The 26707-nt window shown below is 38.5% G+C and overlaps 1 protein-coding gene across 1 annotated transcript in view; it reads right to left on the minus strand.

Annotated features, from left to right (window-relative positions):
• Window positions 1-503: 503 nt before the first annotated feature.
• map1b (microtubule-associated protein 1B) overlaps window positions 504-26707 on the minus strand; it is a 28718-nt gene continuing 2514 nt past the window's right edge. Inside the window, exons 2-7 of the mRNA XM_064309137.1 lie at window positions 26412-26513; window positions 11628-11710; window positions 10447-10587; window positions 4445-10328; window positions 3818-4056; window positions 504-3492 (exon numbers count right to left, since the gene is read on the minus strand). Coding sequence (XP_064165207.1) covers window positions 3337-3492; window positions 3818-4056; window positions 4445-10328; window positions 10447-10587; window positions 11628-11710; window positions 26412-26513 — 6605 coding nt within the window. The 3' untranslated portion in view covers window positions 504-3336. The remainder of the gene's footprint in view (window positions 3493-3817; window positions 4057-4444; window positions 10329-10446; window positions 10588-11627; window positions 11711-26411; window positions 26514-26707) is intronic.

Consider the following 26707-nt stretch of genomic DNA (forward strand, 5'->3'; position numbering starts at 1 on the left):
TTTTATGTACATTTACAACATGGCTTAATTAATGTAATACTCTAGACAGATTTCCATTTACCATGACATAATATAAAGTGCCATGTGAGCCGCATCTGGTCATGTTGCAGTTATTTGTTTACGATGCAGTGAGAAGTGATCTGTGATTTCTAATTTGGCCAGCTATTCAGTGAGTGGTGAGATTTTTTTTAAAGAGAAAAAAGAGGCACATTTGAAATGCATAATGAAAAATTGAAAATATGTTATAGAATTTTCATTCTTAAGACAGTGTTTCAGTACCTTCCTTTGGTTAAAGATGTATTTATGTTGTCCTGGCTACCCAGTGATTCATTCAAAGTCAATTGTGTCATCATTCATATGACATATTCATGGTAGCCTGTCTGTAGACCTGTTTCACTGGATCAGTCTAAAACTGGGTCAATATGCAGCAAACACACAGACATGACAGACACACATATTTAGTAGTGGAAACGACCAACATGGATAAATGAATTTCACACAAATTCTTTTCCCCTCTTTTTTAATAGTACTTCCCTTTACATCAAATGCCTCAGTGGGAGGAGATATTGCACACAAATATCATAAAAGCACTAAGTAATACTTTTACTGGAAACTAGCCTCTACATTATGACTTGGAAAAGGATAGGAAGGATTACAAGACGTATACCATACACAGCTGCAGACAGACATTAACAATCACCCAGGAGGAGAAAGAATAAGAGGAAAGGTCAAGACTTCTGCAGTTTGTCTGTTAGCAGTGATGTGACTGGATGCTCATGCATGTGGTTAGAGGTACTGTTGCAAGCTGTTGTGTCACTCTTGTGTCAGGTCCAGTGTACTGAAGAGGCGATGATACCAGTATTGAAAGTCCAAGTTGTTTTGTCGATGGAATATTATGCTGCAACTAATATTCAGAGTTTTTCCTGTAGTGAAATGTTCAGTATTTAACAATGTCATTTCAGTTGTTTGTTACGGTCTGCAATTATGTTTGTTGAGATCATGGATCTGCAAATCCTTGTGTAAATATATATATATATATATATATATATATATATATATATATATAAAATGAAGAGTTCAGTTATAATCCCATAGCATACACACACTGATGCATCTCCCCACGCCATCAGCAAGTTTAAATTAAGCTCTGCTATATCTGACAAGGCTTTATAATGACAATGATGTTCAATGTTTATGAAGGATACAGTTCGGCGGTTACATAGAGAAACTGAGAGTTCTGGCAAAAAGGGTTTGCAGTTAACTGAAGAACAGCGTCCAAAGATGCAGGCACTATTTTGGACACGGTGGATCATGTTTTATGTTGTAATAATGATCACCACTTGCCGTGTACAAGACTTATGATAGCTGTAGTTCTGATAATAGCCAGTGAATGAGTTCCTTGTATTATAGCTTTACAATGGCCCTGTTTTTTATTTACTTTTCGCTGGCAGTTCCAGTCTTCCCCGCATTAAAAAAAGAAATGTTCAGTATTTTACATTGCACATGCAAATCCATCCAAACCATTCACCCTGCCACAAAGTTATTTATAATTATAGTACAGTTTGAAAAGAAAAAGTCCAAAGGTTTGGAAATCATATCACTTCATAAACAAAGCCAAATGCACCACATTCAAGTTTTTTCCCTCTGACATTATGAGAAAAGAAAATTTAATGATACCCACTAAATTAAGTTTTAACTATCAGATGAATTGGGGAAATTACATTTAAAAACCTATTTCATTATGTGTTGCCTATAGAGCAGAACTGCACATAAAAAGCAGCTTAAAAATCCCTCTCTGTTCAAGGCATTGATGGATCAAAATACTTTTTTGAATATGATTTTTTTCTCCAACAAATTAAATAAAAACAGAATTGAATTCAGTCCAAAAGTAGTGAAAAACATAAATGAAATCATAAATCATTTAAAAATGAAATGAGGCTTCACTGTGGTAAGACAGTTATCTGGGAACTGAAATATAGCTGTCGGCTTCAATACTGCTAATATTTATTGCAATGCTAATGTATGCCTTGCGTGGACTTTCTTTCCGCTGAAAAAGTATACCCACCAGTGTACCCATACAGTGTATAAGAATAAGACTATGGTAGAGTTATTCTTATGCACTGGGCAGAAGAGATAGGTGAAGTCTTACTGTATAGTGAGATGTTCTTAATTATGTTTTCTAATCTTAATTCATTTTGAATGGCCACATTTTAGTGCACTAATGAAAAGCAGAACTCCTGCTTAGCAAGCAATAGAAAAGCATTTGTTCTGCTCTAAGTGCCATTAAGTTCACAAAGTAATTAAAACCCAGCAAGGTTATAGTGATCAAATATGGTCAATGGTCTCATCTCCAAGCTGTTAAATTATATTCCATAGGGTCCCTCAATCAGCTAAGAATATTTTACCTATGAGATCGCTCAAATGTCATGGTTGTAGTACACACACAATACACATACACAGAGCTGTTCCAGTATCTTGAAGATAATTCCTTGATGGTGGGCAATTGACGTTGACTATCATTCCAATTATTTCAACTCATGCGCCTGCTGTTTCTCTATATCCATTACGTGCATAAAGTATCTTATACATTCAGGTAACATTCTAAGGCAGAAAATGTGTACACCATTATCTTTTGGTTTATGCTTTAGGGCAAAAGCCAATATTAATGAATACTTTTGTCTACATAGGTTTTAGTGCTCTTTGATATGTAGGATGCTGTCAACTCCAGTTTGACATCCTAAATGGATGTACACAGTAGGAATAGTTGCTGGTACTTTGGTATTCCAGCAGCCTCTTCTGTAGATGCAGGATTACAGTATTATAGATTATACTTAAGCACTTTATTATAGAGAGGTTTGAAAGAGGGGGCGGGGGTGGCATAGAACCCTTCTAGTAATTATATTTCTCTGTTTCTACCACTGTTATCAGTGCTAATTAGCATTGTGTAATGATCACTATTTCATCTATTCTGACATTCCCTTTTCTGGAAAACAAAAACGTTTGCACACACCATTCTAGGCCTATGGACATGCTTCATGATTGGGGTTTGTAGTATTATACTAACAGTCTATAGAAAGGGTTTCAAATTTTCATTATATATATTTTTTTTTTAAACAATGTAACTTCAAATAATTACTGGTGGTTTGGGGAATGTGCCTTAGTTATAAAGTATGTTTGCCTTAGCTGAGTACATTGTATCAGCATGTTTATAGATTTCATTTTAAATATTTTTACCCTTGATTCACAGTTTTTTTTTTTTGTATTTCCATGTTTTACACTGAGGATTTTGCAAGTTAAAGCACTGCGTCTGTGCAATGTGGTTATGGAGATTATGAATTACAACTCAATCTTACACGCAGGGAAGGACTCATCTTGCATGACCACTGTGCTACTACTGGCCAGCACCATGATGTTGAGATCCTGCTGCTTCTCGTGGGTCTCCTGGTACCAGTCCCTCATTACCTCTGAGTCGTGGGTTGGGATCAGAGTGACCTGTCAGTGGAAAGAGTCACAATTCAGAGATAAAGAGTAAACCCCTACCATTTCACCAAACAAGTCAATTGAATGCCCCCTTGTTGAATGCCCCCTCACAACCTTCAGGGTAACCTTGTTATGTAGCCAGGTCTATTAGATGCATGATTTGCTATATTGTTTAGCTCACAATCTCAGAATGGGTTGATATTTCTCACCCCTGTCAGCTTTATGCTTACTTTTTTGCAAATGCATATCACAGACATACCCCTTGACTTCAAGAATAGTTCTGTTTGCTGTAAGATCACTAGATCACATGTCTAGTCACTAGAGCTCAGTGTCATACCTGCATGTTATTGCCCCACTGAGATTTTCCCTCCAGAAGAGAGTCCAGGACAGCCTTGCTGGGCTCCTGTGCAGCCAGGTCATTACCACTCACAACGTAGTAAGACGACCTCACCCGCTTGAAGAACTCAGCATCAACATTCTTAGCGCTGCAGTGGTTTGGTATGTATACCATGTCCAGGTACATTGGGGGGCAGTCAGGGATGGACATCCCTCCAGTGGTCTTACCACTGCCAGAGCCTTCAATCCAGAAAAACAGTCAAAAAAAAGTTTCATGAAAAAAAAATCATGATTTATGCAGAATGTACAAGTAAGGACAGCAATCACAGGACTCATATAGCCCCAGTATCAAAAAATGATTAGCATTTTACCATAACGCTTATGGTAGGTTTACAGTCATGTAGTGATGGGGAGCTCTGGCACTAGCTATTTTACTTTTCTACTAACATAGAAAATAAGAGCAGTAACTCAGATAAAATTACAGCCACACTGTGTAAAAAGAGGAACAAATACAGGCCATAAAAACAAATTTGTTTTACCTCTATCAGGCCTACAGACATGTACATAAAAACTCTGCTAAATAATAATCTTGCTTTATATAAATCAGTCCATAAAGTGTTGGGATTACCTGATGTAGCTGTTTTTGCACCCTTTGAGGCAGAGGTATTTGATGCATTTTTGGCATCTTTTCCCTCTCCGCCAACATTCACATTCAACTTAGATGGTGAGGGTTCTTTCTTCTTTGGAGATGAAACCTTTGAAAATTTGTCTGACGAGTCCTTACCAGCACTTGTTTTTGTAATGCCACTCTTTTTTGCTGGTGAGGAAGTCTTAGACTTCATTCCTAGTTTTTTCTTCTTAGTTTTTTCACTTCCCTCTTTCTTTGAAGGTTTTGACAAGTTTTGATCAGCTATCATGGCTTCTGGATCAACCATGCATACGTCAGGATGGGGTGGAGAGGGTGCAGAATCACGGAGGGTGACTGGAGAAGGGTCTGCATGCCTGTATGTCAAGGTCCTGTCTGTTGGAAGAGTTTCAGAGTCATCTTCAGAGTCAATGTTTGCATCAGCAGTGATGGAGGGGCATTCCTCTGTCCCAGGGGGTACATCTGAATCTGTCTGAGAAGGAGCAGAGTCACTGATTGAAGTGGGTGGGGTTTCATCACACTGCCTAGCATGGTGTTTCCCACCAGGTGGTGGAGGCCCTCCCCCAGATTTAGCTAATGGTTTTTCTTCTTCCAGAGTATTCTCCTGATTTATGTAGAATTCAAGAGGGCTTGGGTTTATGAAGGAAGGTGACAGCTCTGTTTTAGGGTGCCGGTATTCACAAGAGGTAACCAAGCATAAATCAACATCCGTTCTAGATTGTGGAGAGGGACTCTTTTTAGAATAATCTGGGTCTCTGGAGCCACCTGCGCACTTCTGGTCTTCTTGTTCGTCCCTCTTTAGTTCTTCACTTTGAGAAAAACTGGATTCAAACACTTGTGAGAAAGATGCCGATGAAGATTGTGAAGGTGCACTAAACTTGTCCTGAAAGTCAGACAAATTGGATGAAAGTGGTAAATATGAAGGAGATGGAATCTTAGGACTCACCGGGGATTTAGACTGACCAGTGGACTCCTCACACAGAAATGGATTAGTCCCTGATACCTGAGACACAAATTCTGTTTTCTGTGAAAAGCAAGAATAGGAAGACATTGAAAAAGGAGGAGATCCTGCTTCTGGAAGGGATGGTGACTTGTCATGTTTTTCTTTAGCTTCATTGTCTTTCAATGATTGCCCATTGTGGTCAACAGAACTTTCACTGCTAAATAACATATCTGTTGATGGTGGCGAGCCACTAAAGGGGCTTGCTTTTGGACTTGGAGTCTTTTCCAGATTTTGAGTGGACTCCATGCATTTAATTGACACATTATCAGGACCTACCCCTGATGAGTCAGAAGAGAGAGGAGAATGAGTGACGGATGAAATTTTGGGAGTGGCAGGGGACTTATCCAGTTGCTGTATAGTTTCCTCAGCTTTCAACATTAAACTTTCTGGGGAAGCTGAGCTTTTAATGGAACATGGAGACGTTTTACTGGGGTCTGTGATATTGAATTGGTCCTCCTCTTTAAATGGCGTGGAAATCTGGGATGGTGTATTAACAGATGGGGTGGACTGGGAGCCATCTGAAGGAGAAGCCAAAGCAGCCTGAGAAGAGTCATTCTCTATGAAAAGAATGGTCTCCACTGAAGACACAGATTTCTTATCAAGTCTTTCAGAAGGACTGTAATCAACCTCTGTTGGACCATTCTCAGTAATATGTTGGCTTTCCCTAGCTACTGGATGTTCTGGAGACTGTTTGCTGAAGTCAAGCGCTAAAGAGTGAGCAGGGGACTCTTGATCTAACTCCATTGACATTGTGGACTGTTCAGGAGACCTAGGCTCCTGCATGGAGCTCATTCTTGATTTTGCTATTTTGGGTGAGAAATCTGGAGAAATTGACATTGGCCTGGGGCTCTCTTCTTTAGATGGTGAGACTTCTGTTTCCTGGAATGTTATTTTAGTCTGACCCACAGACACAGAAAGGGAGTCATCTACCTCTGTTGAGTGTGGGGAGCCTACCTCAGCGTGTAATGATGGGGAGACATCATCTGTTGTTGGCTCAGGGAATGAACTAGTAGCAAGTGAAGCAGTGGAAGCAGATGCAATATGAGAAAATGTATCCTCTGCTACAACTTCATCCACTGGAGTGCCTGATTTTTCAGAGGTTCCTTCTGATATGGACATTTTACTATCCTCTTTAAATGCTCCAGTGGAGCTGGAGTCTACTAATACAGGTGACAGATCACTTGTTACTTTCCCTGATTCCTCTCCTTTTTCTTGTGTGCCGCTCTGGACACAACTGTCATCTTTATCCATTCCTTGTCTTAAATCTGAGGACTCCTGCTCAGGCTGTGGAGTTGTGGGTGAGGCTGAGGTGCTGTCAGCTAAGGGACTTTGAGACTGTTCTGATGTCTTCTTGTCATCGCTCACCTCTGAAGGGGACTGAGGCAGCTCGAAGTGTTGCTTTCCATCTGCATTTGGAAACCCCTCTGTTGGAGATGACTCTCCCAGTGGTGGTGGACTACGAAGAGGAGAAAGAACCTTCTCAATGGGTGATGCATAATCTGGGACAGGCTCATCCATTGGACTGACTCTAGAGGGAGATTCCTCTTTGTCACTGGTAACTTCCACAATGATTGGTCCATGGACTTTGACAGAAGTCTCAGGTGGTAGTGTACTTGCCTTTTCATCAACAGGTGACTGATAATATGGTGTATGGCCAGGACTTCCAGGAGCGGACTGAGTAGAAGAGGCACCCTCCAATGTCTTATCATCTGGACTGTTTGTAGTCTCCACTTCCTGTGTTCCAGAAAGAGTTGTTCCTAATTCAATTGGTGCAGCTATAGCAGTTGGTGTTAAATCCAAATTTACACTGTGATCACTGGTAGGTGTCCTAACAAGTGGTGAAGGTGGACTTGGACTAAGACTTGTTGTATCAAGGCTGAATTTTTCTGGTGTGTCCAGCGTTAATCTGTATCCTCCCTCTTTCTCTTTTGACATGGCATCTTCAGAAGGAAGCTGTCTGCAGGATTTGTCCTCTTCTAATGATGATGGTGGAGACAGTGTAGAGGCTGACACATGATAATCCATGCCTTCCGTGGCATCGCTTTTCGAATGATCAGATTCTGGGCTGTCTTGAAGTGGAGAAAGCTTTGATCTGTCAAAAATACTTGATGGCACAGCCCCTCCAAGCCTAGCATAGTCCTGAGAGGGTGACTCAGTTTCGTCATTGGTGGTTTCATCACTCATAATATCTCTTGGTGTTGACATTTCATCCATTGGTGTTGGAACACTTGAAATCTCAAGAGTAGATTGGGTGTGGCCGGATGTGGCAGTATATTCCTCAAGTGGCTCATCTCGATTCTCTTCATCTGATGCTGCTTCACTCTCAGAGGCATCTGGAAGGGCTTCATTTTGAATCAAGGCATGTTCAGCTGAAAGAAAATGAGGTTCAGACATCTTTGGCAGGAAGTCACTTTCTTTCAAAGCTGTTGTGCCTTCTTCAATTTCATCATCTGTTACTTCATCTTTATCTTTCCCAGAAGTTTCCAAGTCATCTCTTTCTTTGGAACCCAGACTATCTTTTGATTGTTTGCCTTCTTGCAGGTCCTCTTCTTTGCTGCCTAACAAGTCATCCTGTGTTTCTTTCCTTTCATCCTGATCTTGCTGTTCATCCACATCTTCAGTCTCTCCTTTTTCTTCATAGTCTCCAGTTTCTGATGACTCCTCCAATCCAGTGCCCTCATCTTCAAATTTCTCATTAGCATCAGCACTGGTTTTTCCTTTAGGCTCCAGTTCATCTGGGGTTACTCCACTGTCCCCTTCAGCTTCAGTAGTTGTTATTCCTTCATCCAGAGATGCCACTTGTTCCTCGACCTTAGAAGGCTCTTTACATAGGACCACTTCCTCATGCTGTATCATATGAGTAGGCGCTGTATCTTCCTGCTTAGTCTGAGGCATAGTCCCATCATCTTCTACAATCCCATCTGCTTTAAGTTCTTCAAAGTCTTTTGTGAGATCTTCAGGAGATGACATTAATGATCTTTCAGCTTCAATTGCCTCTGCAATGCAAGCTGCTGCAGCTGCACTAACAGCAACAGCGGCACCAGCAGCACCAGCACTAAGTGTGGCTTCACTGGGCTTCGATTCTTTTTTAGAGCTTTTTATCTTTCCCTTATCTTTGGATTTTCCTGGACTACTAATATCTTTCTTTGATGAGTCTTCCTTCTTCAGCACTTTCGGTTTTAGCACAGGCTTTTTGGAATCTGCCTGGGTAGTAGTTTTCTTTAATTCCTTAGAGGGCTTCTTTACATCTTTGTCATCTTTCTTTAGTTCTTTCTTACCTTCTTTTGCTGGAGAATCTTTTCCTACATCCTTTTTAGTTTCTTTTTTTGCATCTTTCTTGGGCTCTTCCTTCTTTACCTTTTCTTCTTTTTTAATCTTTTCATCTTTCTTCATGATCAGCTTCTCTTCTTTCTTTGCCACTTCCTTCTTTGCTTCTTTTTCTTCATTTTTCTTTTCAGTGGTTTTCTTGACTTCTTTTTTAACTACCTTTTCCTTAGCTGCTTTTGTTTTGATCTCTTTCTTTTTCTCAGAGGTTTCGGTTTTTTGTATTTCCTCTGGCTTTGCCTTAGCGTCTGTCTCAGTAGTCTTTGCCTTTTCCTTCTTCATGGGAGGTTTCTCTTTTTTCTCAAGTTTTTGAGTCTTTTCTTGGGCTACCTCTGAGTCTGTTTTTGCTTTCTCTGGTGCTTCTTCCTTGGATTCCTTTCTGACTCCTCGACTAGATGATGGCTTTGAGGTTGATTTTAGACTTTCCTTGCTATCGGTTTTGTGCTTTAGTTTTGCTTGCTTCAGTGTTGGTGCCAAATCTGAAGATAACTCTTTCTGGGTCACAATAGGCTGTTTCAAGAAATCTAAATTTTTTAGCTTCTCCAAGCCTTCAAGAATATTATATTGTGTCGCATTGCCAGGAAACAGGACACGAACAATCTTTTCAGAGGGGTTAGCTGGATGCCACACCATCAATGATGAAATGGAGGTTAAATAAGACACCGGCATCTCTGACTCTTTTCCATTTGGAAGCAACACTGAAGCCTTGTCTTTCTCACTACCAGTCCACTGTTTCATAAAGTACTGCAACTCTTTGCTGTTTTTTGCTGGGTTCAGAACATACATCTCCAATTTCCCAACACCCATTTTCTGAAATAAAATAATAGGGTCTATGGCATTTCCAACAGGCCTCTGAAGAGTTACAGGTTTTATAGACAACTTGTTCAAGTATTGCAGGGTGAAGGCAGCCTCCTCAATGTTCCTTCTCACTCTGTAGTTGGGCTCTGGGTTTTCAAGGTTTTCAGGAATATTAAGAAACACAACTCCAAGATCTGGGGAGATGAGATTTTTCATCCAGTCACTGTTGGCTGTGGAACCCTGGGACAGCTCCTCCTCTTGTTCGGCTATTTTCCGTTGTAGCAAGCTGTTGATCCCAGGCAAGTTGTCATCTCCAATGTGTGTCAGCAGAACGGAGTCTACTCTGTCAAGATGCCTGACCAGTTTCCAAAAGCAGGACTTACGGTCAGAACCCCCATTGATTAGCATGTTGAATCCATTGACCGCAAATAAGGCAGAGTCTCCTCGACCACCCGGGAAGATGTAGCAGCATGGCTTCGAAAGCTTTAGAAATCCACCAGAAGTTGGAGGCTCTAACATGTCAAAAGGCGATGGGATTTCCACAGACTCTGACAGATATTCAGTAAACTCTGAGAGGCCTTCCATTTCTGGCAGTATTAAGGCAGAGCTCAAGTTCATATGGATGAAGTCCTGTAGGTTGTGTTTGTCCAGATTTGAGTTTTTCCAGTCACCTTCCTCGGGGCAGAATAAAGTGAGGTTTGCTTTGTTCGCTGGATGTGTAGTGCTGAGCAGTTCCCCAATCTGTTGAAGAAATTATATCTTAGGAATGCACCAGTCCATGTAATTCTATGGATGCCATTGTAATATGCACCATAGAATTTCAGAGTGTTCTGACAATACATTTTTTTCAGCCACCCACCTCTTGATCAGTGAAGATGTCAATGAATTTTGGGAATGAGAAGGACCCAGACTGAAGAATGAGCTCCCCTGTGTTTTCGAAACATTGTCCTGATAGTACGAGTAGTTTGTGCCTTGCAGTGTCTGAGATCATCAGCCGAACCTGTAAATAAAGGAAGAGGTAACAGAGTAGATCATTCTCAAATTGTTTTCTCAGACGATGAAACACCTTGTACAATTTGAAAGTATCAATCAGTAAAAATGCATAATAAAAAAATATAATCCTAAATTTCTGCTTCATACTTAAGAAAGAAAGAAAGAAAGAAAGAAAGAAAGAAAGAAAGAAAGAAATAAATAAATAAATAAATAAATAAATAAATAAATAAAATAAGCCCATACCGCTTGTTAGAATAGGGAAATATTTCCAGTTTTATGTTTATAATGAATCATTGGAAAATCAAGACAAGTGGAATAGCTCTGCATTTAAATGTTTCACAGGATTCTTCAGGTATAACATATGATTATAACCTTAGTACTGCTTGCACTAATATGTTGCATGTAATACTCCCACGTGTAGAATAAATCTAAACAAACTATAACCTTGAGCCTTGGCAGCCTGAAACATGCAAACCTACATGGGTGTGTGATATTATTTTGAATACAGAGCACAAGTGGTGGCTGCTCATGAATTAATTAGCATTCCATCATGTTTTCAGGGGAAAATACATTAGTTACACTTTAATATAGCCCTGTTCACAAATTTACAAATTTTGGGACAAGGAACCCAAGAGTACTTTGACAAATGCACTCCTATTTGGCACAAGTGAATATTGTTTACCAAAAATAATAATTTTGCTTTTTAAAAGTTGTTTTGACTATCTTCGGTACCCAATTGGCTCTTTAAAACCCAATTAAATTATTTGGACTGAGTATGTGTATTTGCTTGTTTTTATTTACATTTTATTACATACAGAAAACAATACTGCAGTGATTTACGAACTAGCAGTCTGCAGTGTCTTTTTGTAACAGCATTCCTTAGAAATTAATTCAATGAATTAAAAAAAACAGAATATGACCATTGGCTAGTAAATGTGCATACTGTGACTATTCTTGTTGGGTGGGTGGGTGTCATTGCTGATGAGAAATGAATTTTGATTATCAGTACAGCAGTCAGAAAGGCTGGGTTCTCAGAGAAACACTTACCTCAGTACTGACAGCCTCATCTGAGGGATTGATAAGTACCACTGTCTCCAGGACATTGCTTTTGTGGTGCAGAATCTTCTGACCTTAAATAAAGAGAGAAAAAAAATAATGGCATTATATAATTCTTGCTTATAAAATATTAGGAAAGATGTTTATATTTTACATTTGTGAAGAGTTAGAACGTTTTTTTTTCTTAAAGATTAAATAAATATTAAGTATATGTCACATATTCATTTGAATACTTACTCACCATGTGCTTTATAATACACAAGGTTTATAATATCCTGTAATGGCATACAGTAGGTAACATATAACTTTGGCATAGGTAACATTACATGACTACCTGGACTTGACACTTGCCACTGAGCAAACCACAATGTACTACATTGAATTTATTTAAAACCAATGAAAGCAATAACATAAATACAAGTAAATCAATCGCTCTGTGTCAAAGGGACAAATGTAACATATGCGTATTGTAATTCTATATGTGATTATATAGATTGCATCAAATATGTAATGAATAACAACAAATACTATACAGAAAATCTCTCGACATTCCTTTCACTTAAGCACACCTTCCAAGACCTCACTGGCCATGGTTGTAACAATGCTCAAATGCTCAAAGAATTTAATAAAGGCTTAAAATAAATCAAAATACTCATTTCAACAGACAACATCTTAGGATTTTACTCCCAAGCACAGTTTACCCCTTTCTCTCCATAATTTCTCTCCAAAGCTTTACCGTGGCATTTTGTGTGAGAAGCAGCACTGTAACTGAATGAAGTGAAAGACCTTTTTTTTTTTGCCAGCAGTGTCTCACTTGGCTGACCTATGCAAACAGACGTGTCAGCAGTCTGAGGCCTGGAGAACACTCCAAGCACATTATTCTTCATGCACACATCCAATTACCAGCCTGCCACCAGTCAGCCATCAGTCAGGACAATGAGGCTCGGAGCAGAAGAGCATGAGCAGAAACTGACATTACCGTTGCCATATTAACCACCTTTTTTTTATTTAACCAATTAAATGCTGTGTTATTAAATATTCCACATGGAAAGATTACCCTGAACAAGGCGGTTTTCACTTTAATTTTGCCTAAGATATTTACGTGCTGGTATTCCATTTGCGTGTTGTCTCATTTCTTCCTCAGATATTATTTACTTAACTGTGGTGTTCATTTGGACAGTCAATCAAATAATTTCATATATCTGGTCTAAATTTGACAAACGGTTAATTTGGTCAAGAAATAAAATTGTGTATACTTCCTGTTTTATCTGATTCATCAAATTATTGCTTAGACAGCAATATTTCAAATTCAGCATTTTTTTTTTGCCTCTTTGGAAACAGCTTCTGCTTCCTTTAATTCCATGAATGTTGCCTGCCTGTAGTTACATTATGCTTATCTATATAATTGGTACCTTAAGTATTTGCAGTGTAGAGTAAATTTATGCAAGTAAATGTATGCAGTAGTTGTGTACTTAGAAATACATCATTTTGATTGTTGAATTAATATTTCTATAATAAGTGCAGGATATATTTTTGATCCTAATTTGGAATATAATTTCATAAATGCATTTAAGGCTGCTTACATACAGCAAAGGCACCGTAGGGAATTGTGCATTTACCATAAATACTCAGCTCCAAATGCATTAGTGGACACAGCAAAATGCTGGTTACTCCCAAATGAGAAATCATTTCATACTCAATGCTCACTGCTTGGCTAGTTCCTACAGCCTGCGCAATTCACAGCTTTACAGCTTACTGCTTCTGTAATGCACATTCAAAAAAACTAATGAGGGGAAACACTGGAAGTGAAAATGATAAATGGTTAACCATTCCTCAGAATTCTAACCTCGGTTCTTGGACTGAATTGATACCTATTATGTCTCTATAATTTCCATGACATTTAAATTCCACTGCATTCAAGATAGACATTCTATAAAAAGACATTTTGTCTCTCTTTATTATAACATGCATAGGGTCATTTGTTGGTATTGCGTGGTATTAGTCACTATTGTATTATTCTGCTGCAGAGTGGACTGACTGAGAGGATAATTGTAGTATTATTATCCACTTGCTGTTTCTCCATTTTGTAAGACTAACCCAGCTAAAAAGGTGTCACTTCACTCCTCTGTGCATCTACCCAAATGGCAATGCCTCATTAGGCAAATTCTAATTTAGTCTATTTTAGACTGAGGTGAAAATGCTTCATACAATTACAGAAATCTGACATTTGGTATTTTACGAAGTCATGATTTTATTTGTGTTCAGCCTGATTTGATTTTACAATATGGAGCAGTCAGGGCCATTTTATGTGCTTGAATCTGTTGTTGCAAATTATACCTCTAATTTAAGTAAACAATGATTTACAACAATGCTTATTAACTTCAGTCCAAAGCTAATTTTTAGTTAATTTATTTTCTGCATTCTGAAGAGTCCCCAACAGTGCATTGTGGGGATGGAAGCATGGATTTGTTATTGGCATGCTGAATAATACTAATCACTCTCAAAATGATACGTTTTCTTACAATACGAAGATAGTAGAATACGACAATACATTCAGTAACGGTTTAATACTGCAATGAAGAACAGTGAGCATCCATTCTGATTTTCATCATCCATAACTAAAAAGGAACTGAGCAAATGATTTTTGCAATAAAGGCCCATGCCCTGATAACAGTCCTACAATAATCTCTCCAGCTTGTGCACAGTGCACACCTGTGTTACATAGCACTGTCATGTTGCCATCTTTACTAAAGCCTAAACACAAAAATGCATGTCACAGTAGGCAAACCTGCAAATCAAATTATAGTACAGACTATTTATTGGTTGCAGTGCATGTATGATGGCAAAAAAAGGTTTTCAATGAACATGGTCTTGCCAGTAAATCATAGTACCTCTTGCTAATCCTGACCTCAAATTGACATAATGGCAATATGATCAATGTCCTAAATGTTAATGTTAAAAATAATCTCTCTTCCAACAATGCACATTGCCAAAGCTCAGTATTATTCACATATCTATTTCAGTACTACACATATTAGTGTGTACTGTTGTCTTAATAAAGCCCCACATTTTGTGTTTGCATAAGTTTCAACAGAAATTTGCATATGCAAACTTAAATATATAATAATATAATAATAATATTACTGCAAATGTATTTCATTCCCTAAGATGGCTGAATACTGCCATTGTGAATCTAAAGAACACATTTCAGGACTGCTGTATCCAATTATTGGTGAGCTGCCTGTTAACATACCATGACTGGATTCATAAAGTGTTTTCAAAACAGTATGTTAACTTAATTTCCTTTCCCATTTGGGGCTATCTCAATATTAGACTGTCAAAATGATTAATGTGCTCATCTAGTATTAACACTAAAACAGCTGCAATATCATATTGTATTGTCTTTGCACATAATACACCAGGAGAGGAAACCACAACGCATAACCAGTGTTCCTTCTGTACTGTTATTTCAAGCCTGACTGTGTTTTATGATACAACGTTGGCATACTGAAAACATAATTTGATAATACTGTAAACAGTTTAGCATTACACAGTGAATACCTTTTATCACTATAATCCAACATTTTTGTTCTTCACTTCTACAAATTTGCTGGTACCTAACTAAGGTAGAAACAATGTGGTAAGAAACAACTGACCACAGTGTGGCCATTAATTATGAGAAGCATCCTTCTCTGGGGAGATCAATGGGAGAATTAGGAATTCTGACAATGATCCCAGTTTAAACAACTGATTTTTTAAAATTTCAAAACAATGTGGAAGAGCAAGATATCCATCACAAAAATGACCCAGTCAACAAGATGGTGAAGTGGAAATTATAGAAATAATGTTGATTAATCACTAGTTTAATATTACATTAGATTCATTATTAGTGAAATCAGTGACTAGATGATTAATGATTAAGCTTATTATATTTTATATATATGCTATTTAACACATTATTTACACTGTTTAGTTGTACTGTATATGTATTCACTGTAGTACACTGCTGTAGGCCTATGATCAGTTTATCTGAGCCATCTCTGCCTTCCCTTGTGATGACCCAGTTGTTTCTTTACCATATAAAAAGGACACACACGCTCACTTCCTGCTTGTTAGCATTTACACCAATGTTTCTCCCAAAATACAACCCTTATGATAACCTTTGAGGATTAATTTGAATTATTCACAGTTTTTGACAATGTATGTCTTTCTATCTAATGAAAATTTAATAGTTTGATTACACTCATTTTTATCTTTCCAAGAGGTCTCTGACTCTCAATCTCACTCTACATCAGTAAGCACCAAAGACCACCTGACACACTGTACTCTTAATGAGATGGCAGAAAATCCCCTTCTTCCCTCCAAAGGGGAAAGGAAGCTAAGCTTGCCTCTGTAGGCATCATCTGAGTGCCCTGCATCGCCCATCGCCTCTGCTTTTGTTCCCCCAGATGAACTGATGACACTGCTCACTGTGGCTAGTCTGGAGAAGCCCTTTCAGTGTCACCTGACCAGCCGTGAGTCACTGCACATTGTTGGGGTCCAGCTTTCAAAGCCTCTGAAAATGAGCTCAGCACCCGCACTGCGCATTGCGTGGCAGGCGGGATCCAAATGGCACACGTCTTACTCCCTCACACCAATGGCGAGAGGCCTCGGGCCCCATCTGCCCGCTTCCGTACGTCTGGGTCAACTGCTTTTTGGTTGCCCTGGTACGGCGCTGCAGCATTCGGTGCGACCACCCGTGGCGCACACCATGAGGGCAGCGCTTAGCACCTGCCATTCTCCTGAACACATGACAAGGCAAACTTTCACTTTATTCATAAAATGTAGCACTATTTGTCTTTAATTCTGTGGCTTTTATGGTTTTTTTGTCCTGAAAATAAACACAGCGGCTGTAATTTATTTTACATTCCACTGGGAAAATGGTCTCCCCCGAAAAATAAATAAATAAATTACTAAACAATATTTTTTTTTACAAAAACATAAAGTACTCACATACCAGTCAGATAATTGGATAATCAGGTAATTGAGATATGAGAAACTCACAAGAACAGAAGAGCTATACCATACTGGTTACAAATGTATGAAATGGACAACTACTTTTAAGCATGACTGAAGTTCTTGCTGGTGTTCAGAATATCTCTTCATTTTTTGCTTAGCTGTCAATAAGCTGTCCATCACCTGGCCCTTTTCCAAGCACAGACATGATGGTTACTGATTTCAGCTTGTGTCAGTCAGCTTGTGTCTGGGTTGAGGCCCACAGGGGGTTGCATATCCCTGTGAGTGCACTATGAAGTGCATTTAGAGGACAGGACTATGCTGCTACATTCATTTTGGTCTGACCTGCATATCCATAGGGTTGTTTTAGGAGATCAAGATAGAAACATGCCTTTGTAGTTCCTATAAAGGGATAAGGGGAGTCCTGTAAACAAGAGGACATGGACAGTCAGCATGATCTGAGCATCTACCATAAACAATAGTATCGATTCAATTACAATCCACCAACAATGCCATACCAGTGGGTGACATTCACTGGAGAATGAATATATCCAATACGTACAATCTACTTGTTTACTACATGACAAAACAAAGAATGGCCACTTAATCACTTGAATGACCAGACACAAGTGTTTTTGAATGGAATCCTCGTAAAGCTAATTACAGTCACCTGGCCTATTTACGGTTTATTTTCAAATTCATTGCAAATCGCTTCTTTATCAGTGAAAAATAAGAATGCTTTGTGTACAATCAAATGTTTTCAGAAAAATTAAGAACTACAGATATGCTTTTACCTGTAGTTAATTCTTGTAACCATGCAGAGACAGCACAGCTCAGTTATGCCTCTCAACTCAACTAAAACAAATATCCTGTGCCTAAATCCCTACAGGTTAGTCTGAGCTCCACAGCACAATCAGTCCCCTATCATGTTACTGCTGCACCAATGCAGTTCTCTACAATTGATAATATATGGGTCGTGGAGCTACTATTTGATCACATATCTGTTGTGATTTTCTTCTATGTTTTCTTGCCTGATCATGCTCACTTATGCATTACCCAAAAAAATGTTGAATGAGGTATCTTTATGTTTACTAGCATGCCACACTGTTCCAGAATTCATTTAATTTTATATCAGGGTGAGCTCCTCTTGTTTGTGGCAGCCAATGTCCATGTTGGGATTTCACAGTGAAGGCAACTCAGCTGTTTATAGAGGAAAATACTGGTTTTCTTGTCTATGGGTAATGCTTCATTCAGGCTAGTTTTACTTTTAATCTGTTAGTGAAATAAAATGTTTATTTTCATACAAAACAGGAAAGAACTCACCAGTACCCTGAATGATTATGAATGGGATCCTTTGAATACACATTGAGAGTCCAGGTTCTCAAAGAACATTGTATATTTTCCTTGTAAAAATAAATACCCAAAATAATGCCCTGTGACTTTGTGAAATAATTCTCTTAACATACAAAGGACTATTTTTCTGTTTCATTATTAATCTTGACAAAATTAAGAACATCATCAGTAAAGTCATTGTAAATCATAAATGCACCATCCATTGTGTGTCTGTGCGTATTTAGTGTGTGTGTGTGTGTTCATAAAATGAATAGGATAGTACCTCTTTACTTTTAGCATGTCAGTGTTCCTTCTTTAATATAAGAGTCAAATGCAGTAAGCTCTCTTAAATTGATATTTGAATGTTCTATTCTGTCTTCCACCCGCTCTGTCTGTAGAGAAGAAAAATCTATACATATTATATTGCCATCACTAATGGCCTCACTTACTGTGGGGCACCCTCTGTGATTGATTGCTCAATGGCACAGTGGAGGTCTGCACTTCCTGAGTTCATTGAAAAGCCCTGCCATGTGGTGATGGATGACCTCTCATTTGTCAGATGGAATATACAATCATGTCTGTGCTGTCACAATAAACCAATACACCTCTTCCAGTTTATACCAGGACAACCCCTCTCTCATCTGCAAAAACCAACAGATACTGTGTCCCTATTTGACATATTTCAGTATATGTCCCCTTATCTACGTAGGATCTTAGCACACACAGATATCTTTACAATTTTCTGCGTACATTCATGCCTACACCAAAGACATTGGAAGGATATCACAACCCTCTCAATCCCCCATGAATTATTTGGATTTGTTGTGTAAAAAGCACAGTTGAAACACTGCCCATTCAGCACCCACTGTTCCTTTAATCAATGTATGCTGCGAATCAAGCTGCCCTCTCAAAGTGGTGCATTGATGACTCTTATCAAGATGGTCGCTTTGCACATAAAAGGCAATGACACTGAACAGCTATTGAGCGACAAGGTCAGGGACTCCTAGGACACCTTAAATCACCTTCATTCCTTTGGGTCTATAAGAGCCAACAGTGCACAGCTGTGGCTTGGAGTGTATTACATATTCAGCTGGACATCAGCTGATAAAAATCACACAGCTGCTGTTACACAAAGTTTCACCATCACAGGGTGTCACTGTCAAATTGCCGCTACATTACTGCAGCAGACATTGACTACTAGCAGGCTTACAGTAACCTCCGGATTAATGCAATCACTGTACTTCCAGATAAATGTGGTGACAGCCTTGTAACGTAGTCCAAATACTGCATGTATGCACTTGATGCATTTAGTGGATGGTTCTTGTATCATAAAATGAATGGTTTGTTGCTGTTAATGATGAATAAGTTATGGGATTGCAAATATGTTCAAGGTTCACAGTTACATTTATGTTTAAGCAGTGTATATGTAAACAACTTTCACCTACTGTATTCACTTCAGTGAATATTTTAACACACATTTGTCTTTTGGCAAGAGAAATGGACATTATAACAGGGGCAAATGATGCATTTTACATTACATTAATTTCACCAGCTATGTATCAACTGTGAATGATTAAATATTTCCTTGTGTATTTGTTGCCTTTTGAAAAAGAATTAACACCTGTAGGGCCCTGAATGCAGCGCTACAAGATCTCTGAACTGCATTGAATTCAATAGGATTAGAGGGAACCGATACAGCAAAACAGGCTCAGTCTAATCTTTGAATGTGCTTGTTAAAACGGATTCTTTGATGACACTAGTCATTCCATGTTAACTGGGCTTTCCTTTGGGTGGCTATCAATAAATTGCCTCGTCTGAGAACGAGGCAACACTAATTAGTGTCTCCTGATAAAAAATGGCTGACAAAGCATTTTGTTCATTAGGTGGTATAGATTTTTCCCTTCAATTATCAATGTGATTACACCATATGAATAGAACTGGAAAAAAGCTGAAAGCTCCACCATGACAATACAATATCAACACAGCTTAGGACAGGGTCGCTTTCAACTTAAATCTAACAAATGCTAAATATGAAAATATGAAAGCCAGTGGCCTGGGCTTCCTGTGCAGCAGGCCACAGGTGCTGAATCAAGAAAAGAAACTGCTATTGCAACATGAGGCAGGAAACTCTGCTGACTGCCGTCTTGGTCATAGCAGCACACAGGTCTCCTACAGTTGAAGGAATTGTCCTACAAGTTGAGTCTTTTGGCCATTTAACTAAAAACATGTGGATCTTTTCTGAATGTAGTTAAATAGATCATAGGAAATTGTGTAACTTACAAAAAATATATACATGACATTGACTTTGCGCACCAACGCATTATCATGCAGTTGTTTCACTACATCTTAAGTTAATTCCAACAAACAACATTTACTTACCTTTTCAAGCCATACATCACAAATAGGAAAAGCATTCCTTGGTGTGATAATGGACTTAGGCCAACTCTAGGGAGTTTTTGAAAAGGAGTGAATATGATTTATGGATGCCCATCAGCTCGCTGCTTCAGTCTAAGTAAAGCGCATAACTGCATATAGTTAGTCAGGCAGGATGACTGAACCCAGGGCCATTTATCACTAGCTCTTGCAAATGCATGACCACATTCAGGTGAGGTTCTGCTAGCCTTCAGGGTGGATTTTAGCATGTAAAAATGAACAAATAATGAAGCTAATTGAGATGTAGCTGTTAAGCCATGCTGTACCCAACATTCATGGCTCTCAATTGAATGCCAAACGTCTTGTCAGAATTTTTACTTAACTTTTCATTTTCATTAAGGTACAAAGCCTATTTTAGATCAAGGATTTAGATCATATTTCAGATTACGACCTATAATAACTCGGAAACGGAAGCATTTAAAGAGTTTATACAAGTACAACAGAAACCAAATGTACTCCATTAAAATTAAGTACTCTTCCAGAGTTCACATTAGAGAACATTTTGCTGTGCCTGTTTATCCCTACCCTCATTGTAATGAACAGGGACATGTACATGCAACCATGAAACAGACACAGCTAGGACAAATCAAATACAATCATTGGCATTTGTTACTTTTAATGGATCATTTTACATAATCATTCCAATATGAATCAATTTCCTGTCTTTTGAAGACTCTCCTCATACTCACATGACTACAACATTGTCAACTGAAGATTGATGCCTCCCAATTCCAATGACTGATGATTATAGGATTCCTTCCTTCGGTTATATTGGAAGTGCAAATGAAACTGATCCACCTCAAGCACTCTGTCACTGTGCTGATCTAGCTCTATGGCTCACAGAAGGTATCAATTTACATTACAAATGTGCCCAGACAGCCAAACACCATACTGCAAATACTAATGTAAAATATGTTTCAAAGCAAAAACAATAATTTGGTAAAACAAATAATTGCATCAGATAACAGTCTACACTTTTGGGCATTATTATGACTATATACACTTTTCCCTCAATATAATTTTAGTAGTAAATATTTCCACATGTAGTGAAAAAGCAGACTAAACAATGGGACTCTTCTCCATGTGCAATCTTTGAATCACATTAGTGTTCATACCAGCTGCTCCTACTTGCTCTACCTCAATTCTTTTCATCTGTTCCCTTGAGTAAATGCCAGGTGGGAGTGTGCTGGAGATATTGTCTCCTTGGCATGACTAATACCAAATTACTGTTGCAGAATCCCCGTGAACTTAATGCAGTTCTGTGAGGGAGTGGGGAATTTAGGAGACCAAATGCAACAGAGCAGGGATTCTTTAAGCTATCCACCTGGACAGAATAACCACGAAGTCTCGTGAGACAAACAGATAGGGGGAAAATAAACGGGAAAAAAAAATACTCCTAGGGGAGACTATCCCAAAGAAAAAGCTTTAGTGACCCAAGTACAGGGTGAAGAAACAGGCTTAAGGAATATTGAGAAATAACAACCAAAACAAGTATGAAAAAAAATTGGTGAACATGAGAACTAAGTAAACAGCCCTCACATAGCAGACTGCCAAAAGAACCACTAGAGAGTTGTAGAAAAGAGAAATGATAGTAGTTAGTAGTGCTAACTTTGTAGCCTACAATCCAATAACCTCTAAGTTCAGTAACTCTCCGTGTATAAAAAAATAATTTAAAAAAAAAGGACGCAGAAGAGGAACTGATCTAGTACTGAACAACACACTATACCACTTACCAAACAGACCAAGTTACCGGCTTTCGTGTAACGCAAATGACACTAAAGCAAAGCTATTCGCTTTGCTAGGGGTTTAAATAGACGCCACCAGGTGCAAATCGTAAGATATTTGCACGCGTATAACAATCAAGGAAATGAAGACAACTAAAAGACCGTAATAACTGAAGAAATGGCGAAAAAAAACTATGGCCGTAGTGAATGAAAGAATGACGCTGCTGGAAAATAAATGGTGTAAACACCCCAAAACGATGACACAATTCCACAATGTGATTTTGGATCTGAAGGCATCAGAGCCATTTTAATAAAACTGTCATGAATTGATAAGGATTTAGGAAAATATGCTACAATAACAGGGGTACATAATAAAAAATGAATAAACATTACAGTTCCAGCAATTGAATTCCTCAATATGTCTGACCTAAATTTGTTCATTTATATTTGAATGAAAACATGAAAAAATACCTACTGTTCCAGTGTTTTTTTTTTTTTTTTAAATAAAAAAATAGCCCAATAAAAATCATCAGTTCAGGCTTGTTATAGGACATCATGCTGGTGTATGTCTCAGTTAACATTACCACAATACACAGTGTGCCTTGTTGCATGTTATAAGATAAATAATATTAACATGATTTAATCATAATTTCATAAATTTCAGAAGCTATATTTAAGAATGTATCGATGGGATTTTAGTCAAGCTGTTGGTACTCTTGTCAACATTTAATAAATAAAAATGTACTACTGGCAAGCATCGGTATAGGTGCACCCTAAACTAAAAATTTACTTATGTAAAAACACAGAGATGACAGAGCAGATGGAAAGAGACCGATAGATTTGTGGTACTGCCAGCGTGTATTAGGCATGCCTGACGTCCCCGCTAAGAACTGTATTACTGGCAATGCAGGAACAGCCTTCCCCTGGGAGGCTCAAATCTATGGTTGCAGAACCATTGTGGAGTGCTCTGAGGATAAGAGCAGCTATGTGCCTTAATCCCATTGCTGCTAATGAACATTAGGTTACCAGGAACCATTGCAAAAAACACATGGACTCTCACTCCTGCAATGACAAATAAAAACCCAAATAAAATTTTAAAAATCCATGTCACTATATTTTGATGTACATATTCACATAATATTTTGATGTACATATACACATATAAAGGTCAACTCACAAGTCACAGATATCAGATGGGATATGAAGGAACGTATGCTTCTGCCAACATAAGGATTACTCATCATGCATATGAAGATCTTCTAAAAGCCCCAATGAAACAATACTGTGGCTCTTGTTTTTTTGTTCTACTCAATCTTCACTGGCTACCGAGTTTTAAAGGTGCTAGGTAAATTAGACTGTTCATGTTTCATTTCTGAAAACTGCTATAAAGAGGCACTGACAAAGCAAAGCCACATTACATGTTATGACAATGGTGTTCACACAGCAGACAGTACAGTGCTGTGTGTGTCTTCAGAGCAGATACTGTATTTTCCTCTGCATCCCTGCATCCTCTGACAGAAAGACAGAGATGCAAACAGGGATGCCTCTGCTAATTGCCCAGGTCTCTGCTCTGAGCCGTCACAAGGCAACCACTTCCAAACGAGAAGAACTCAAGGGCAGAATCAGCCAAGCATCCAATGTAAGAAATAATACTGCACAGGATGTCAGATGTTTACAGCAGAGGTTTCAGATTCATGTACATGGTGGCTCTGCCCCCCTCCATTGTCATGTGCAGCCAGGAGGGTAATCGCTCAGTGAAGATTAACTTTCATTTATGTCTGGCTCCGCCAAGCAATAACTTGATCTCCAGCTGGGCAGCCATTTATCTAGAATGAGTGCATCTCCAAAAATTGCAGTAAATTTGCAGTGATTTTGCAAATGCGTTTTGGTGATCAAATCTACACACTACAAACCTGAACACATCCCGTGCATTTTGCACACAGCTGATGACTTGCATTTCAAAATCTGTAACATTCGCAAAACTCAATACATGAGTCAGATGGTGCCAGCCATTAGTTGGCATAAAAATCAGTGAATAGGCATTCATTGATCTAAATGCGCTTAAGGCAGAATCACAGTAACCATTGATTTTAATCTCTTTTGTGCTCAATGTGTCCTCATCTCATTCGCTAAGGGGCAAGAGCTCAGACAAAAATGTATTTCAGCTAGGTATTTTCTGTTCTAGTGGCCCATTTCACTCCTCCTCAAACTGCACAGTCAGCTTAGCATTTTCCAGGAAACACTTACAGATCGGCTCTTTGTTACTGACAGATAATGTGATGCAAAACAGATGACTCAGTCCTTCAAAAATGATTACTCTAATGGCAGTTTCAAGAATTAAGGCCCATTGACTGATACGCTTTAATGTTTTCATTATGCCCATTTTCTTGTTATTATTCACTATTCTTATTACAATATACTATGTATTAATGTAATTTATATTATGGTATAATATTCAAAAGTACATATCTTATGCTGTGTATTTACTGATAAATCAAGAGCATTGATTAGTGGGAATTCAGCTGCGCCACACCCAAGTTTTGAAATTCTGGGTCCAGCTCTACGTACATGCTATACCAACGGCCAGCCATATAAAAAAATAGCATTAGTAAAATTCACCATTATCATTTATGCCAGTGTTTTGTATAATGTTGTCCAGCTTTCCTAGAAACAACAAACAACAAACATTTGCATTGTCTTGAATGAGGTGCGGCCCATAGATACATACATATCTAACCACAAGAGCATTATGTACATTCAAATTGCATCAGAATATATAACACTGTGCAGAATTGCGGTAGGACTAATAAAATGCTCAGCACATATCCTAAGATAATCTATTGTGCCAGTGATTCCACTTGGCCGTAATTCTATCACTGAATGACTGGAATAGCCATCACCATGTGAGCCACTAATACTTTTTTTTTTTTTTGCAGGTTTACATTGGTGTTATGTAGTTAGAGTCCTCTTTTGTTCGCAACACAGGGAATGGTTATTCAGGGGCATTCAGTGACAGAAAACATTAATTATGTCAAGTGATGGAGCCAAAGCAGTAATATATCACCTTCAATTGCAGCCTGAATATGTAGAAAAAAGCACCACTTCACTACCATTTCCCGATTTGTCCTGACCATATTAAAGTCACTTAGTTGATGCAGTAATAAATTAAAGTACAAGCTGTTGACTGGGTTGATCTAGTCAGAAGTGCCCCCATAATCCCCACAGTCTCAGATCGAATCTGGACTGAGTCAGAACCAAATATGGCCAGCAGCTCCATAGGGCAGCGTGCAACTGCCAATTGCATCACCCAGGGTATGGGACAGTCTAAGACTTTTTGTGTTATTGGAGGCAGAAATAGAAAAAATGATTGCACTTTGGTTTGTTATTCAATAAATGCTTATAAATTAACTGAATTCTGCTCTATCAAAAGTTTTTTTTTTTTTAAGTACAGGTGGCCTTACACTTTTTGCCTGTACTGTACATTACATGCCTTATACTGCTAATGCAAGCATCAAATCTTTTCTGAGGAGATAATTACTTTAAAATGATTCTCAACCCTATTTGTTATCTGCTGCAGTTCCTGCATGATACAGAATTAGGTTACAATTAACCTGGTCTTACAACACACTAAAAATACCCTATCCTTCTGGGATTGGTACTTATTCTTTTATTCTCTCAATATTTCACGAAGCCATTACATGTCCTTCTGTGTTCCTGATATAATAAAATAAATTAATTTTAAAAATGCCCACAATTTACATATGAAAAATGTTTGCCCTGACATGGCATCTGTGACTGACATCTTGGTTCTGTGCTGAGCGTTATGTGAGCCAGAGCGTTATGTAGGCAATGAGGGCCATATCTGTTACTGGTTTTCATGCCAAATTCTGGATTTAATTACGTAATTAGCCCTAACATTTATGCCATTTGACATTTTGGCTACATTTCTTGATAAGCATGTGCATAAAAGCTGCAGACTGCCCCTATATTGTGATCTAATTTACGAGTGAACCAGTGTTGGTTTATATAGCCAATTAGCTCGCATAGCCTGGGTAATTGATGGAAACAAAAACCTGCATACACACCCGCCATCAAGGACCACAGTTGCCCACCCCTGCTCTTGGCACTGCTGAAATATTTTACATGATGTCATTTATTTTGTTGCTTAGGATTGATTGTGCTGTCTCAGAATTTAAATAGTCCTAAAGCAAAATAGCAGCCTGTTAATTAAATCTGCAACATGTATCTGACAATAATGAAACAATGAGTGGCTAAAATATCTTCAACATACCTCGTACATCCGGTGAAAATCTTGCTGAGTGCCGAGAAACGAAAAGCTTGAGTTCTTGGTCCAAGTTGCATTCAATGAGGTTTGTGTCCCACGACCGGATCCCTGCACCGTGGACAAATGTAAAAAGAACATCATCACTGCAAAACTGCTGATCTAATCCCAGGCACTCCTTCCATTGTTGTGCTAAAATGACACTAATTGGCACACACTATTTATTTCTTTTAGATTTTTCATCACAGTCCTCAATGCAAGGTCCCTTTTTTCCAACTGCTCAATGTCATCTGGATTTGTCAGGG

The sequence above is a fragment of the Anguilla rostrata genome, chromosome 14 (assembly GCF_018555375.3).
Source record: "Anguilla rostrata isolate EN2019 chromosome 14, ASM1855537v3, whole genome shotgun sequence".
NCBI lineage: Eukaryota > Metazoa > Chordata > Actinopteri > Anguilliformes > Anguillidae > Anguilla > Anguilla rostrata.